Below are 15,761 nucleotides of genomic sequence, written 5' to 3'. Positions count from 1 at the left end.
GATCAACAGATATTTGCATTATATATTGTACCTTTCCTTTTCTAGTTTAACCATTTCTAGTTTTTAAGTTTATTTTTGACATGGACAGCCTAGTGTTGGCTTTAAAGAAGCAAAAAGGCTGACTACAGACTAAAATTATATCCTGAGACTTGTGAATCTCTTGTACGTCGCTGACCCACAGCAGAAAATGCTTTCTATATCCAGGAAAGAGCAAGATTCAGGGAGGCTTTGAAAAGCCAAGCTATTTTCCATGCATGGCCATCTCCTAACATCTCTCCAGCTTGCCACTAAAGATGTTGGAGCCAGGATCAGACAAGAGCTAGAATAAACTACTTCAGTTGGAAGGGAACTACAAGGATCATTTAGTCCAACTAGGCTCTCCAAATGCCCCTTAAACACTCACTGGCTTGGGGCATTGTACACATCTCTCAGAAGCTTGCTCCAGTTTTTTGGCATGCAATTCATCACTGCTCCAAAAGTTACAACCCTGTTCCTCTGCATCTTTTCCCCTTTACTCATTCTTAGCACCCAAGGAAAAGTTTTCCTGTCACTAAGGGGAGGGGGCAGCAGGGGGCTGTGCTTACTGTGGCCCCCAAATGCATCAAGACATGCCATTATCTTTAACAGATTTAGGACAGACATATCACATAAAAATTTCATGGGAAGTACAATTCAAGTGTTATTTTACCTAGCTGCCTTCTCATCTCTAAAGGCCTTTTTCCACTGGGATCCAGCTTGTTCTGGGAATGGTATTCCACTTAAAATATACACTTCCATTAGCTGACAGGGATTCCCATACTTTTTCAGCTCCTTGTACGTATGCACTTTCTCCACATATCTGCTTTCTTTACCAGAAGTATTCTATTGTGGGTTTTGTACTGAAAGCAGATTTGACAGGAATGATCTTGACATTCATTTTACATAAAGGAAACAAAGTGGTAAAAAAATCACAAGGTAGAAATTTTAGAAGGCAAAATACCAGCAACAGCATTCAAAATATACTTAGAAGCTGCTTTAATATCACTGAATAGCAGTTGCTCAGTTCTCACAGCACTAGTAGTACCAACTCCCATGCCAACTAAGTCCTGAAGTATTAAATGTGACTTTTCTTCTAGACTTACAGAGTTCTTTATTCATTGCACTCCCACTTTATCCCAAAACCTAACAGGATAGAAGTGGCAGAAAATTGGTCCCAAAGTTCCCAGTACCTGCAGAAGGAATCATGATGTACAAATCCTAAGTGGGAGCTATCCTGTTGATAGCTCATATGCTGATTCTAAATAAGACTTTTTAAATTATGTAATATTTAAGAGGTTTAATTCTGTTCCTTTAAACTTTCCCCTTTGAAAGAACATATTTTGATTCATAAACATGGAACAGGTTCAATCCCTCCTTTACCCATTGCTTGCCACCTGCAAAGGCTCAGGAAAATATTAGAAGTTGACAACTTTAATGAGAATTTTTAGGTAGATTAGGCAGGGGGAGACTGGAGTGATGTGTGGAGCTTACATGAAATAATGCCAAAGAGACTGGAAGGTTGTTTCATTCACAGAAGGTGCACCGCTGTTTTATTTTTCTTGGGGCCAGGGATTTTCTACTTCTGATTTGCTTGAGAGATTTTTTTTTTTAAGATATATAACCTTTATATTTTGACAGCAATTAGGCCATTGGCTTTTAATACAGATACAATACAATAGCTCACTGAAGGACATGATAAAAGAGTATGTCTTACCCAATGGACTTTTAAAGAGTGTTTCATTATTAAATATACTCACTACCAATAAATTAATGCAAACTTAATCATTAAAATACCAGCACCCAATTGTTTGCTCAGTGGAGCTATTCTGTGAATATCCAATTGTGTGAATGCCAAATTGACATATTTTCAAACAAGATTTTTTAAACAAAGTCCAACATAGAATCATGAAAACTACCATATCTCATAGGCTCTAGGAAGTTTTTTGACACGATAATTTTGGAAATATCACAATGATGTTTGATAATACCAATATGCTTATTTCAATGACATTAACAATTGTTTTTGTTATCTGTCTTCACTGTGGTCTTTTTATGACACTAAAAAGAAAATAGAACTGTAAAGACATATAATGTCTGAATCAGTCTTCATTAACAGTACACATTTTGCTTTTAAGAAACTGAATTAAGGAGAACCCGCTATAGAAATAAAAGAGAAGGGTAGTAGAATTTGTCAAACAAAATTTATTGATGGGTGAGAATTTTTTGTGTCTTGATCAAGCCAGTCACTGGATTGTCAACAGTTCAGAGGTCATAACTTCTCAGAATCACATCTCATCACTGATTGGGCTCTGGGCTCACAAAAAATAAGTACAATCACACATCTGCTTGTAAAAGCTATTTAGGTACTCCTACCCTCTGTTACATTTGCACTTTGTGGAGATTGAAGAACTGTTAACTGAAGCACAGTTACCACACCTAAGGGTGTTATACATTATATTGCCAATGACAGCTCTATTTTATTCTACATAATGTTTTATCCTTGATGGTGGGAAGGAATGTGTGTTAGTTTTTGTTGGATTTGAATTTGCATTTTTCATCTGTTTTTAACTACTGAATGGGTTAAAAATCATCTTTTCTTGCAAAAAAAAATTTCTCTTCAATCTTTTTAATGGACATAGTAGCATAAGAGTACCTGCAAATGTGTCCCCAAAACATAAATCTATCTCAAGCATTCTTTTGCAAAATAGGAAACTTGTAACTGTCTCTTGAATTGTCACAGAAAACAAATACATAAACAGCGCACAAAATGGCTGGCACAGTGTAAATTAAAGCATTAAATTTATTTCTAAATCCTCTGAGCCCTCAGTTGCTAGAGATGGTAGTCGATAGGAATAAAAAAAATTGCCTCCTTGAAATGTGCTTGGTGAACAGCAGCTTGATGATTGGCAGCACAAATAGAAGACAAACGAGAAAGCCTTCAATCTGCAGCTGATGCACAGGAAGAACATGGGGAGCTGAGTTTACAATAGAGAAAACATTACCAAGCTAATGGCACAGGCAATCGTTTGACCACCATGCATCTCTGATAGCAGCAGGGCATCCATTTTCAGTTAAGTGTTAGAGTACCTTTTTGCTTTCTCTGACCACTGCAGGGGTAAAACAACCCAGTGCGTGAAACCCACTGACTGGTAATAAATTACTATATTGGATACTTTTTGTTTTCTTTCAGCAATGACTTGACTGTGTATTCTTGCTATCATTACCAATTAAAGTGGAGCCCACGTTAGCAAGCTGTATCTAACTGTATATCAGTTCTACGCTCCAATTGCTTTGGCAAGAACCACGGGGTCAAGAGGCTCCTTTGACCTTTATCAGCTACCTCTCTCTGACCACTCACTATTTGAAGCAATCTCAGCTGAACAGATGGACACTTTTGCAGACTCTATAAAGCTTAGAATATAAAGATAAATGAAATTGTGTTTGGGGCTTCAAACTGGTTTATGAGCATAAAATATAGTTAGCAAGTTCCACAAAAACCTCAGATTTCAAATAGCACATCTTAAACCTACGCCATGAATGGAACACCTCTTTATCTACTGGGAAATTGTATCTTTTGGATGTGTCTTCTACATAAAAAATGAAAAGCTTGATGTAACTTATGTGTCTACTTAGCATTAAGTCACTTCCAAATTTCAGAAGACTAATTTACTTTGATCACTAAAAGACAAGCAAGAAGAAAAGCTACTATAACCTTTTCCCATGACAGCACAGCATACAGCACATGATCAAACATCATTCAGTGGAACAGTACTAAGAGAGTGAACACCACTCATCTATTTTATGACTAGAATTTTGATGCAATAATTTAAAAAACAAGTTCCTTAAGAAATGTAAGATAGAGAAATCTGAAATGGGGGTCAAAGTTTTCCCTAAAAGAAACTTCAAATTCTCAAGGTCATGCTTGAAGAACTGTTAACAATTAGATAGAAATATGGTCTTTCAATCCTATTTAGGTATTTGTAACTTAAAAATAATCTAAGCATTGAATGATGTCTTATTTCAGGTAAATCCCATTAGAAGACCTGCTTTCTTGAGTTCATAACCTTTTTGCAAATACACAGCTATCTTATTTTCTTGCTCTGCTGAAAGGGCAAGCAGTCTAGGATATGTGCAAAGATGCATTTACTCAAAAATAGTTTGCAAGCAGCAGGTATATAATTGAAATAGCACTTAAACACACACCATACACCATCTCTAAAATAACCTGCTGAGGAAGAAAGGATGCAAATTATTGGCTACACTTTCATCTTCCCATAAAAACCATATGCACTTCCTAATCCAATATTAGCTCCTATCAGCAGCCTGCATATCACACCCCGGTCTAACCCTGACCACATCCCAAGCTTCAGATTTAGGGAGCACGTGATGAGTTTGTCACTGAGAGTATCAATGGTCTCCCAAAGGGTACAAAGAGGCCAGCCTACCTTCCAGAAAGCAACGCTGGCCTCTTGCACAGGCTGAGCATCACACACAGTGTCACTATCCCAAAGGCATTTATTTTCCTTACCTTAAGACACCTTACCTAGTCATAGGACAGAGGATCCTTTGATGGGGGCATTCAGAACTTTTTTCTTATTCATTTACCCTTTAATAGCTCAGTACTCAGATATAAAGGACTATCTGTAAAAAGCCTGGAGTCAGTAGTAGTGCCCCAGTTTGCTTTCACATGCAATTTATGCTTGACCTGAGGCTTCATCATTTGGACAATGCAGTCTTGAACAAATGTGTCAATTCATGATGAATTTTCCTATATGAACTAGTATAACAAGCTGTTTTGAACTTGCCTTGCATTACTTTTATTATGGTATTCATTACAACTCTGTTCTTATTACTGAGGATGCCCAGATCCTCCTAATAATCCACCTCCCATGAAGAAAAAGCTACAGTATTTTTTGAGTTTGCACCAGTGTTTATCTATCAACTTAATTGCAACATAAGCAGAGTCACCCTCTTTCCTCCCAACTCTGTAATCTTTCTTTTTTCTTTTGTTAAGTCCCAGTGGAAGGCTTTACTATCCTCACAGCACTTTGAACAGTAACTGTAGCATCACTGCTGATGCATCTGTGGCACAATGTAAGTAATTAAGCCAAGGAGTCTTCAAATTCAAGCTGTGTGATGAATAGTCTAAGCAACTGAATAAACCCTCTTTTTATCATGTATGGAAGGCCACTGTCAGGCAGATTGTAGTCCAGATGGATCTACTGGGCACAAAAATTGCAATTGTTCAGGAAGAATTGCTAACACATCTATTGAATTGCTCAATGTGGAAGTCTGGTATCAAAATTTAGTGTTTCGCACATTTTGTTTTCAAGCTAACACCCTCTCTCTCTGCAACACTCAGAGTTTTCTATTGGATTAAATTAAAGTGTACATATAAAAGTAATTCTGGAGACAAATCTTTAAAACATATCAAAGAATAACAGGCAAGTAAAATTAATATCCTGAATATACTTCACAACTTTTCAACACTAGGAAACAAGTCTATCCTTTATTTTTCAGAAAAATATTTGAAGAAATGTATGACTTTTTTACAGACAACTATTGCTTTGCTCTGGAATTCATATCTCTGGCTGTCTGGGCACACTATCAGGCAATTCTAAACATAAGACTTTTGACAAAATCTTGTCTAATAATTTTATCATAGAAAGAATATAAAAGTGAACTGTAAATCCAGTCATCTTTAACATCCATTTCTGACATGAACAGTCTTGGCTGTGAAAAGTTTAGATAGAATGAAGGAATAAGATGGTGTTTAAAATTAAGTATTATTTATACACTCAGTATTCAAATACTCTGCCTACATCTTAATATATTCATTATTTTGAATGTCAAAGTAAATTTTCTAACCATATCTTTAGAAATATTTACAGCTCAGTGCTGTGTGGTAGTGAAAAATTTCTGTCCTCTCTCAGCACTTTAGAAAAAAGATGGAACATATCCAAAGTTTTCTTGATCATCAACTGGACAAGAAATGCTACAGCAATCCAAAGCCACAGACTGCTGGCTCAAGATTTAGGAATTATCATATTGAACAATTTACTGGATGAATGAACATCCTAATATCTGTGAGATATAATGCTGAACATAGAGATACTGCCAACAGGACCTTTGCAGGAGCTTGAGAATATTGCTTTGTCCTAAGAAGGACTGATGTATATAAAAATTAAGTTAGCATATGTCTGAGTGCTGACTCCAACTGAAATAACATATTTTCCCCAGGCTGTTCTGAGTGCATTTCCCATCTTGAATTATAAGAGTCCCACCCAGAAAATTTACCTACATAAAAGTTCTAGGTCAATTCATAAGCAAGTGACTTTCTACTAAAGAAAAAGAACCAAAACGCAAAAAATCCTGTGTATTCTAGAAAGTGCCATTCTTGAGATTTTAAGAATAGGCAAGCTGGACTTTTCTCAGATCCTATAGCATTCTGAGATGTATCAGAATAGCAGCTAAGTTTCTGCATCCAATGATTTCATACTGTTCTTTCCTAGCAAGATGTTCAGTCTTACTGCGGAGGCTTCCAAAAGGACAAGTTTTGGAAACAAACATTCTCAGGTGTCTGCTTGGATGATTCATCCTTTCCTTAAGTATTGCAAGAACCAAACCTGACTACTGGAACAAATAAAGGTTGAGTATTAATATACAAAAATAGATATCAAGAGAATGAATTTACAACCACTGCAGTTGCTTTGTTTGTTTGAAATCAAACCAAAGGTTAGCCAAGGATTTTATTTCTGCTCTATAACTGAGACGAGTTTCAATTAGCTATCAGAAGGAAGCTTAGCAGATAACAAGTCTTTCTTTTGCGTGTAAGGTTTGTTTGCTGCAATTCCTGTTTCTAAGTTGCATGTAAGATGATGATGTGCTTCTGAAAAAGTCAATGCATTTTTTTAAATAGATGTGTGAGCCAGAAATCTAGGAAAAAGTCTCACACTGAATTCACTCTGAATTCTTGCTAATATTTTTCTTCACTAAAACAATACTAATTAAACTATAAGAGGCCAGGGAATAAACGTTTAGAATAGAAAAGTGATTATCAGACCTGCAAAGATTCTACCATATCACTATAACAAATAGTGAAGAATTTAAAGCACACTATTGAACAACATGAAAATATAAAGGTTAAAACAAAGATCATGTGATTTATTCTAGAATTAGGCAGAGCACTTGGAAGGGAAATCAGTCAGGCTGATCTACAGAACAAGTCATACCTTCTAGACTACAAAAGTAGTAAAGGTAAAATCTAAGATAGGAAAACTCTAACTGTGCCCAGCTCCACAACCAGACCTAAAAGAAACAGTCCTAAGTGGCAAATATGATATCATGAACACCACTTCCATTAGAGAGAAACTGTAGGTTTTTAACTGTAAGTATAAATCCCTAACCAAAATGCAAACTTTGCGAAAGATTCCAAGGGACAGAAGGGAATTGTAGCATGACAGAGGGATGGGAAAAGACAAAGACAACAATAGCTAGGTTAGCTTCAATAAATCATCCTTCAACATGAAATATTTCACAAGGACTGTTGATATTGACCTTAGATTTATTTCTAGTAGGATACTATAGCAGCCTCTTTAGCTTTATCACATAGTCCAATTAGCTGTCTAGGAAAGGAAAGAAGTTTTAAGTCAATCACCTCCAGTATAGTCACAGAGTAGAAAAGAATCAGTGTCAGAAGTGCTGAAATAAGTAGTTAAGACTTATTATTAGATTTCTGACACCCTGTGTTAATTGCTATCCGCATGTGTAAGATTAAAATGTGCTACAATATCACAAAGGCAATGTTTTGGTTTCATTTTGCTTTGAGGCAATCAATGAAGAAAACACAAATCATCAAATTCTTGACTTGGTGTGCCAATTCAAAAACTACACTAACTTCCATAAAGATGGCATTTGGTCAAAGCTATCAATGTCCCTCAGGATCATGGTTCTTTTTAACTGCTCCCAATTTAATCTCCTAACTCCCAAGTTACTACTTCACTGTAGATATGTTGCTACCTTGGTCCCTTAATAAAATACTTAATTGTAAAATTTTACAGGAAATGTAGTACTAAAATGTTTTGCAACTGAATTACAGAGAAAAAAAAAACAACCCTGCATATATTGAGCCCTTTTTCTTCACTCATTTTCCTATTACACTTAATAAACTACTAAATATGGCTACAGAACACTAGTTCCAGGAAAAAAAACAACAAACCCTTGCAGCAGCAATGTGACATTACCAACTTTAAGGAGAAATACTCTACTACTTTCTATTTTGCTTTGTCCTTAATAATCCACTTTACATAAATCACCAAGATCTGTAATTCCCCATAATAATGCTCTAAATATTATAAAAGGAAAGAAATTAAAGGAATCCATGTCTGTGACACCATTGTTTATGGTACCACTCCTGATTTCCTATTTGCTAAGTATTATTTTGTATTCGTGCTTGTATCTTATTTCCATTTTTCTATCAATTTTTCCATCAGTAAGATTTAACTAGCAGTGATTTTCCAGACTTGCAATAACAATTTAATTTTCAAATTGCTTCCCTTGCTATACTAAAACAAATAGCTGCTATTATCCTACAGTCTTCATTTGCCTCTTACCTATTCTGTGCAGCAAAGTAGATCTTTCTTTTATTATTTACAACTTCTGGACATTCTTCCCTTTACATATTTTTGCTCAGAACAGAATATGTATACTAGTATGTAAGTGAATATCAAGTTCTAAAGGACTCCTATTACAACAGATTTTAAAAAATTGCTGAGTTAATATATCAAAAAATACATATAAAAAGTCCACATATAAATGAATGTTTCTCTCCCCCATCTTTGTCTTGTCTTATATACACAGTAAAAAAATCTCTTCTCTGATCTAGATTTTCAGTAGTATAATTTAAGAGTTCAAGCTTCAGCAACCATTGCACAGATTTTATAACCTTCCCTCCAATGTTTTTACCCAGACCATTCTGATTACTGAAATCACTAGAAACATTAGTGCATGATAAACACAGGCTTACATCCAAAATATTGAAGCTGAAAAGGTAGGAAACTTTCGAACATGAAGGGTTTCTGGAACATCAGGAAAACAATCCCCAGACACATCCAGCTTTTTATGTGCATCAATGAAATCTTCATATGATGCACTGGAGCATTTCAATTCTTTTTTTTTTAAATCAGTTTTTCACAGAGCTTCAATTTTCAAACAGAACTATGACTTAAAGCTATAATGAGAGCTAGTTCCATATGAACACCATGAGCACAGTCTAGTGTGTATTCTATTGTAATTAAGAGCAGTGATTCAATACCTATTGCTACTGGCTGGGTATCATAGCAACCTTGTGTCACTGAATACTGCTGGAAAACTGTTCAGCACTAGCAAGACCATGCTTCAGGAAAATCTACAATGGCACTACAGATTGTCAACATCTGTGGGGGTTGTTAAAGGGAGAGCAACAAAGAAACCTGCTTTAAAAAAACCCTATACTTAGAAAATTGACAGGGATTCTACAGTAGTACTAGAAAAAGAAAAAAACACAGAGGAAGGAAAGAATATTTTTTGTCATTAGTTACACAACTTATGCACCCACATCCTAACATCTACCCCTATAAATAGAGTTGCAATAATGCTGCATCATCACATCATTTATGTATATCCACAAAGCACTGCCTTTTACTTTTTAACTAAACACAAGCGTCATTTGCCACCATTAATCTGGAAATAAAACAGCCTCACTTTCAAAATAATGTTTAAACTTTCACAAATGAACTCTAGATAGTCTTGTATAAATCTGCAAAAAAAAAAAAAGAAAACAGGTTACTATGAACAAGAACCCAATATTGATTTTTCTGCGGTGCAGTAAAGCATCTCCATTCTATTTGGCTGCTGTCAAAGCCACTCTTTAACAGCTGGAGTCAAATTGCACTATTTACAGCAAGAGCCCTTGTCAAGTGGACCATAAGTATTCTAACAATACACTATTCAAATGGCACTTTGCCACACAAATTGCTGACTTGATGAATACCCTATGTCAATGACTAAGGCCAATATAAAAGTTTCATTTTTATGAGAGGTTTTACATTCACATATTAAGTAAAGCTTTCTTGAAGAACTATTAAGCTATATATTTTGGGTCTTTTGACATTAAAAATAATTAAAATCTGTTTAAATATATCAAGGGGATTTGACAACATTAATATGGATCTTGTGTTAACTGCATTTGTCACAGTCATCTGTTATTGGTACTCCCACTGGCACGTGCAGCACAATAAAAGAATTATAATGGTCAACACACCATGAAATCAAAACATTCTGCTCTTGTATCCATGATTTACATGATGGCAAAAGTTTTGAAAGAAAGCCTTTGGAGCTGGACTACTATGTGAGAATATTTATCTTTTTTAGGATGGAGGAAAGAGACCATTATTTTGAAAACATTCTTTCATCTTAACTATAATAGGAAGGGTAAAACAATTTAAATATGGTAAGAGCAAATGCTGAATTTTACTTGCAATCTTCATGTGGATCATTCATTGGACAAAAGGATCATTCTCATTTACAATACCAACAGGAGACAATATCCACTCATTTTTCCTGTCAGATAAATTTTCTGAAATTCAATTCCTTAACATATACTAAAATTGATGATGGGTTTTTTTGATAGAAAAGTTATTAAAAATTTAGTATGTTGTTAAATTTCTAATACACAATGTATTCCTTCTTTGCCAAAGAAGGAAATTGATAACAAAACACTCATTCTATATTAAAACCCTCTGATAATCTAAAAGTTTTGTGATATTTTTATGTGTGTAGTAATTATATGCTTTAATTAATAGGGGATGGAATGTTCAAGTCTGATAGATACAGTCCTCTCACTAATTAAATGGGATCTGAATTTCTAGACTATTTCAAGATGCTAAAATACAATGATGCAAAAGAGTCAATAGAGCACTTTTTGAAAAACGTAATAAAAATTTTTCTACACAAAACTTAAGAAAAAAAACAGACTTCATAACAAGCCTTCAATTTAGCAATAACAGACCAGTGCTAAAAAAGCTGCAGAGTTCCACGCTCCTTTTGTGTAGCCAGCACTGGGCTTCTGCAATAGCAATAAGGGGGCTTCCATTGTTATGTTTTCCCCTGGTTCAGCTACACTAAATACATTTAGGCTCCAACATCTCCCACACCAATCTACAGAACCCTTTCCAATGCAGATGCAAGTGGGAAGAATCTCTGAATGTACTGGATGACACATGCTTGATGAAAGAAAATTGCTTTCCCAAATACAAAACCTAATTTATTATGAATTTAGACAAACCTAACAGGTCTGTAGTGACAAAAAGAACATGAAACAAAAAAAAGGAGATTTTAACATGAAAATTCTAAGAGACATCAATAGTATTCTTAATAAATTTGCATTTGGACAAGGCAACTAATGAGAAATATTTAAACACGACAAGAGAATATTATTTTGCTAAATCACAGCAGACAAGATGTATATCAAATTAAAAAAAAAGGACTACAAATTACTACATTTCCAGTTTCCTGTTGTGATATTTCTCCGAATTTAAGATGATAATTCCCAAAGCATGTTAAACTCCACATTTTAAAGTCTACAAAAAAACTCTTCTCCCATATTCCATAATCAGCATATTTTCATTCCTCCCACCTTGTTAAATCCATGCAATTTTCAATTTAATAGACATACCTAAAACTACTTACCGAAGAACTACCAAAACTTTTTTTTCTTTTGTTCCTATTTAAGAAGGCAAGAAGAAACTATTCCTTTTAACAAACTAACAGGGAGATCAGATTCTGTGTCAATGGCCAACTAGTGCACCATCTGCCCCACAACATGCTCAGCAGGATTACGCGCTAATAAGACTTTTCAGAAAATGGGATCAAAAAGAACTTTAGAAATCAGACTAAGGTTAGTAAAAGGTCAAAGAAAAATATTAAGAGTTAAACTACAATCATTAGAAACTCAATGTTATATGTAAATTTGATGATACAATGAAGAAAACTTAAAATTCCAGAGTGAGGACTTGGATCAAGCTGTACTTTATCAGTTTTGTAATACCTGCTACTTCATTTCCTATAATTAATAAAGCTGCAATAAAGGCCAGGGACCATTCTGAAGGCTTTTTCTATGTGTGATTGAGGGAAAGCATTTTTTACTCTCAATACTTGTGATAAAACACCTTCTATGTACACCAAGGGTTGAGGAATAGCGGATATGACTTCTGTTTATTACAGAGAACAGAATTTCCAAAACCCATTAATTACAAAGTGGTAAACAAGAAAAAACATCATAAAAGCCCTATTCTTAAGATACACTCTAATCAAGGGTTCAGAGAATATACTACCTCCTGATGCATATAGAGGGTTTAAGAAAATAGGTTTGGACCATTTTTTTTCCTACATGAAAAAGGCAATATCCATCTCACTGAATTTGAGGTTGCATTAAATTAGTGACAGTTATAATAATCAGTTTTAAAATTAGCAAATACTAAATTAATTTTTAAATATCTACAAATAACTGATAAAAGTATAGATTTATCTAGGCCACAAGAAAATAGAGTGACTATTACATTTTCAATCTTCTCATGATTTGATGCCTCAGTACTCATTTTCTCAGTTTTAACATCACATTAACACTACTTCAAGCATATTATTTCCTTCTATTACTTATTCAAAACAAAAGGGAGGGGCACTTCTCCATCAGTCTCAATTAGTTGGTTTAATCATTTTGGTAGGAAAGTATTTCTAGATAAACCTAAACACAAGTCTCTCCCTGGCCAAATCTTTCCTGAAGATGATCATATCCATTTGCAGCCCAGTACCTCACACAAACACTAATTTAATCACAGTAATAAAAACATAAGGCACTTACAGTGTATTCTGTGATGATGCTAAGAGAAAACACACCCAATAAAAACTAACTCTGAATGACAAGAGAGATCTGTGGTCTCATTAGAAGAGCAACATGAGAAAGACCAACAGCATGGGATCTCTATGTGCTTGTTCTCAGGACATACACATTTGAACGGGTGCAAGGTGTATTCAGCTGTTCTCAGGGTACTACTGACAGGTGCTGTCACAAGCTAGAGGCATGAGGAAATAGGATCTAACTACAGGTAATAAGGTCTGAGAAAATCCTTTCGAGATTAGCTACTAATGACCTTGCATAAGGCCCTCTGCCAATTTTTCTCATTTATCTATGAAATGCGGTTGAAGGCGTAAAAGCTGGGCCAGCCAGAGGAAGCCTTTATCAACTTAAAACCAAGCCACTATCCCATTTACTCATCAGCAGGTGATAGGGTAAAGAATTGGAATCACCACTAATTGCACAGGAAAAATGCTCTACTCTTCACTCTTACCTTATCTGAAGATTTCTCTGTATGAGCAGGAAAAGGGCCCATGCCATGCTTATATGAGCTGGAGTGTTTGTATCCAGAATTCTTGTTCTGTTTTGACTCCTGAGACACAGAAAGTAGAGCACCTGCCACTAAATATTCTGAATCTTCAATGGCAGCAAGAATTGCTCTTGCGGTGTCACCCGTTTCATGTCGTTCCAGTGTGCCTAGAGAAACACAACAGAAGTAACTTTTTCAATGAGCTATCACTATAATATCATAGCATTAATATAGTACACTACATGTAAGCAAATAAATCACAGACTATTTACAGATGAGACAAATAACGCCTCTTTTTAAAACTAAAAATGTATTATACACTATTACTACTACAAAAAAATAAAGCTTAATTTCTAAAGAAATTACTGCAGCAAATAACTTTGTATCAGACTACAGACAGCTCCAGATGTTTTACACATTTGGAGTGAGATGCAGTTTTCAAAGGGAGCCAAAGATATTCTCAAAAAATATCGCCTGCCCTAACTGTTCAAAACAAATTTGCTTTCTCCTCACAAACCCCTCCCAGAGCACCTATATCATTAACAGTGTAAACAACAACACATTTATGTAATATTTTAGTGCTGTCCTCTAGTGTTCTGGAATACAAATAGCAAGAGATAGCTCATTTTTTTTTTTGTTCCATTCCTAAAAACTGTCAGACACTAAGAAGGTTTATACTTGAATATACATGTAGCTTAGTCATCAGGGATACAAATGTGATGTTTCAGAGACTATATCATCACTTGTGTGACTCTCTGGAATCTAAATCCTGAGATGCTATAGCCAGTTATATTACTTTAGTAAAAATTTTATCTCGTAATAATTTTAGAAATAGTATTTTAATTATAACTAACATTCAAAACATCAAAACTGAGCTTATATGTATTTGAAATGAGCTACTATTACATACTACACATTTCCTATAGGAATTAAAAGAAATTGCTGAAATAGCATGTTTCCTATAAATATCAGGGATAAAATACATCTGAAGGGTTTTTCAAGTATTAAATATCAGCTATAAAATGAAATGTTTTTCCCTTAAGTTTGAATTCTTTCTACCCTCAAGTAATACAACATGAATTTTCCCTTTCACTGCTACAAGAAAAAAATGTGTAACACTGAAGTTCTATCAGTAACACCTGCTAAAAATATTGGACTGGGATTGAGGGATCTCATACAATAAATGTTTGTGTGTATATGTGTGTATAAAATCTCTTTATCTGAAATTATTTCTCTGAAACCCATCCATTTCTTTTCACTGCAGTATCACCTCTACTACTCATATGACAAAGTCTTTGAAATCAGAGCAGAAGAAAACAGGGCACCTGATTTTTTGTCCCCTAATAAAAATCAGTTAAACACCACAGATGACTGTAATATTACACTGAAAGAAATAAGAATCAGACCAAACAGTTTTTAATGTGCCATTTTCTTAATTCCTCCCCAGGACTTGCAGCCAGTGCCATACAGAGCAGGATGGTTACTGAAAGGAAAGTAAGTTGCCCAGAAGGTCTTCATAGTTAGACTGTCTACAGAGCTCCCAAGCACTGACACATTCCAGGAACATAGAGACCATGTTTATAGATGCCTACAAGGGATGATTGTACAGTTCATGCTGGACATGAGCAAACATTCTTAAAAGTACTACAGCATTGGCAAAGTGAAGAAGTTTGGAAATAATACAGTCACTCAGCTAATGTTATTTTGTTTTATAGATACTTTATATATGTAAAGTAGCTTTTCAAGCTATAAACATGCCACAGAACTGTGTGGATTATTCAAAGTTCAATATGAACAAAATTCAAATAAATCATTGTTCTTCTTACTTTTAAGTGTAGGGGCTGAAGCTTTCTCTATATCCTTCTGTGGCAAATGTGCTACACAGTGAATATTTGTATGCATTTATACACATACATTTGTCAAACCTTGTTTTCTGTAACACTTTCTTCACTGCAATTCACTGCTGGAGTCCTCAAGACTATTATAATATCTCTGTGAAACTACCAGGCCTCATGTTCCTTTTAAGAGAAATTACAGTAAGTTTTTAATAAATCCAGGACTTCTGGGGGCATGCTATTAAATTTCAACAACCTGACTATGTATAGTCTTTGGTATTAGACAGAACTTCCAAACGTGTCTCAGTAGCACCAGATGCATATGAGTGCTTCAGCAGCAGTCATCCCCCAGAGTCAGACTATCCTGTGGGATAATCTAGTGGATATATAATAGAATATAATTTAGTTAATGCTATCATACTACAGACAGACTTGGGTTATTTTCCATATATCAGAGCTTTTCTCCGGCAACAGCTTCAGAGCCAAT

The 15,761-nt window shown here is 35.0% G+C and overlaps 1 protein-coding gene across 1 annotated transcript in view; it reads right to left on the bottom strand.

Annotated features, from left to right (window-relative positions):
• The window catches only part of WDR72 (WD repeat domain 72), a 90,297-nt gene that overhangs the window by 50,647 nt on the left and 23,889 nt on the right, over positions 1-15,761 (bottom strand). Inside the window, exon 13 of the mRNA XM_036389755.1 lies at positions 13,404-13,606. Coding sequence (XP_036245648.1) covers positions 13,404-13,606 — 203 coding nt within the window. The remainder of the gene's footprint in view (positions 1-13,403; positions 13,607-15,761) is intronic.

This window comes from Molothrus ater, chromosome 13 (assembly GCF_012460135.2).
Source record: "Molothrus ater isolate BHLD 08-10-18 breed brown headed cowbird chromosome 13, BPBGC_Mater_1.1, whole genome shotgun sequence".
Taxonomy (NCBI): Eukaryota; Metazoa; Chordata; class Aves; order Passeriformes; family Icteridae; genus Molothrus; species Molothrus ater.
Note: the sequence above shows the minus strand (reverse complement) of the source record. Positions and strands in the feature narration are given on the sequence as shown.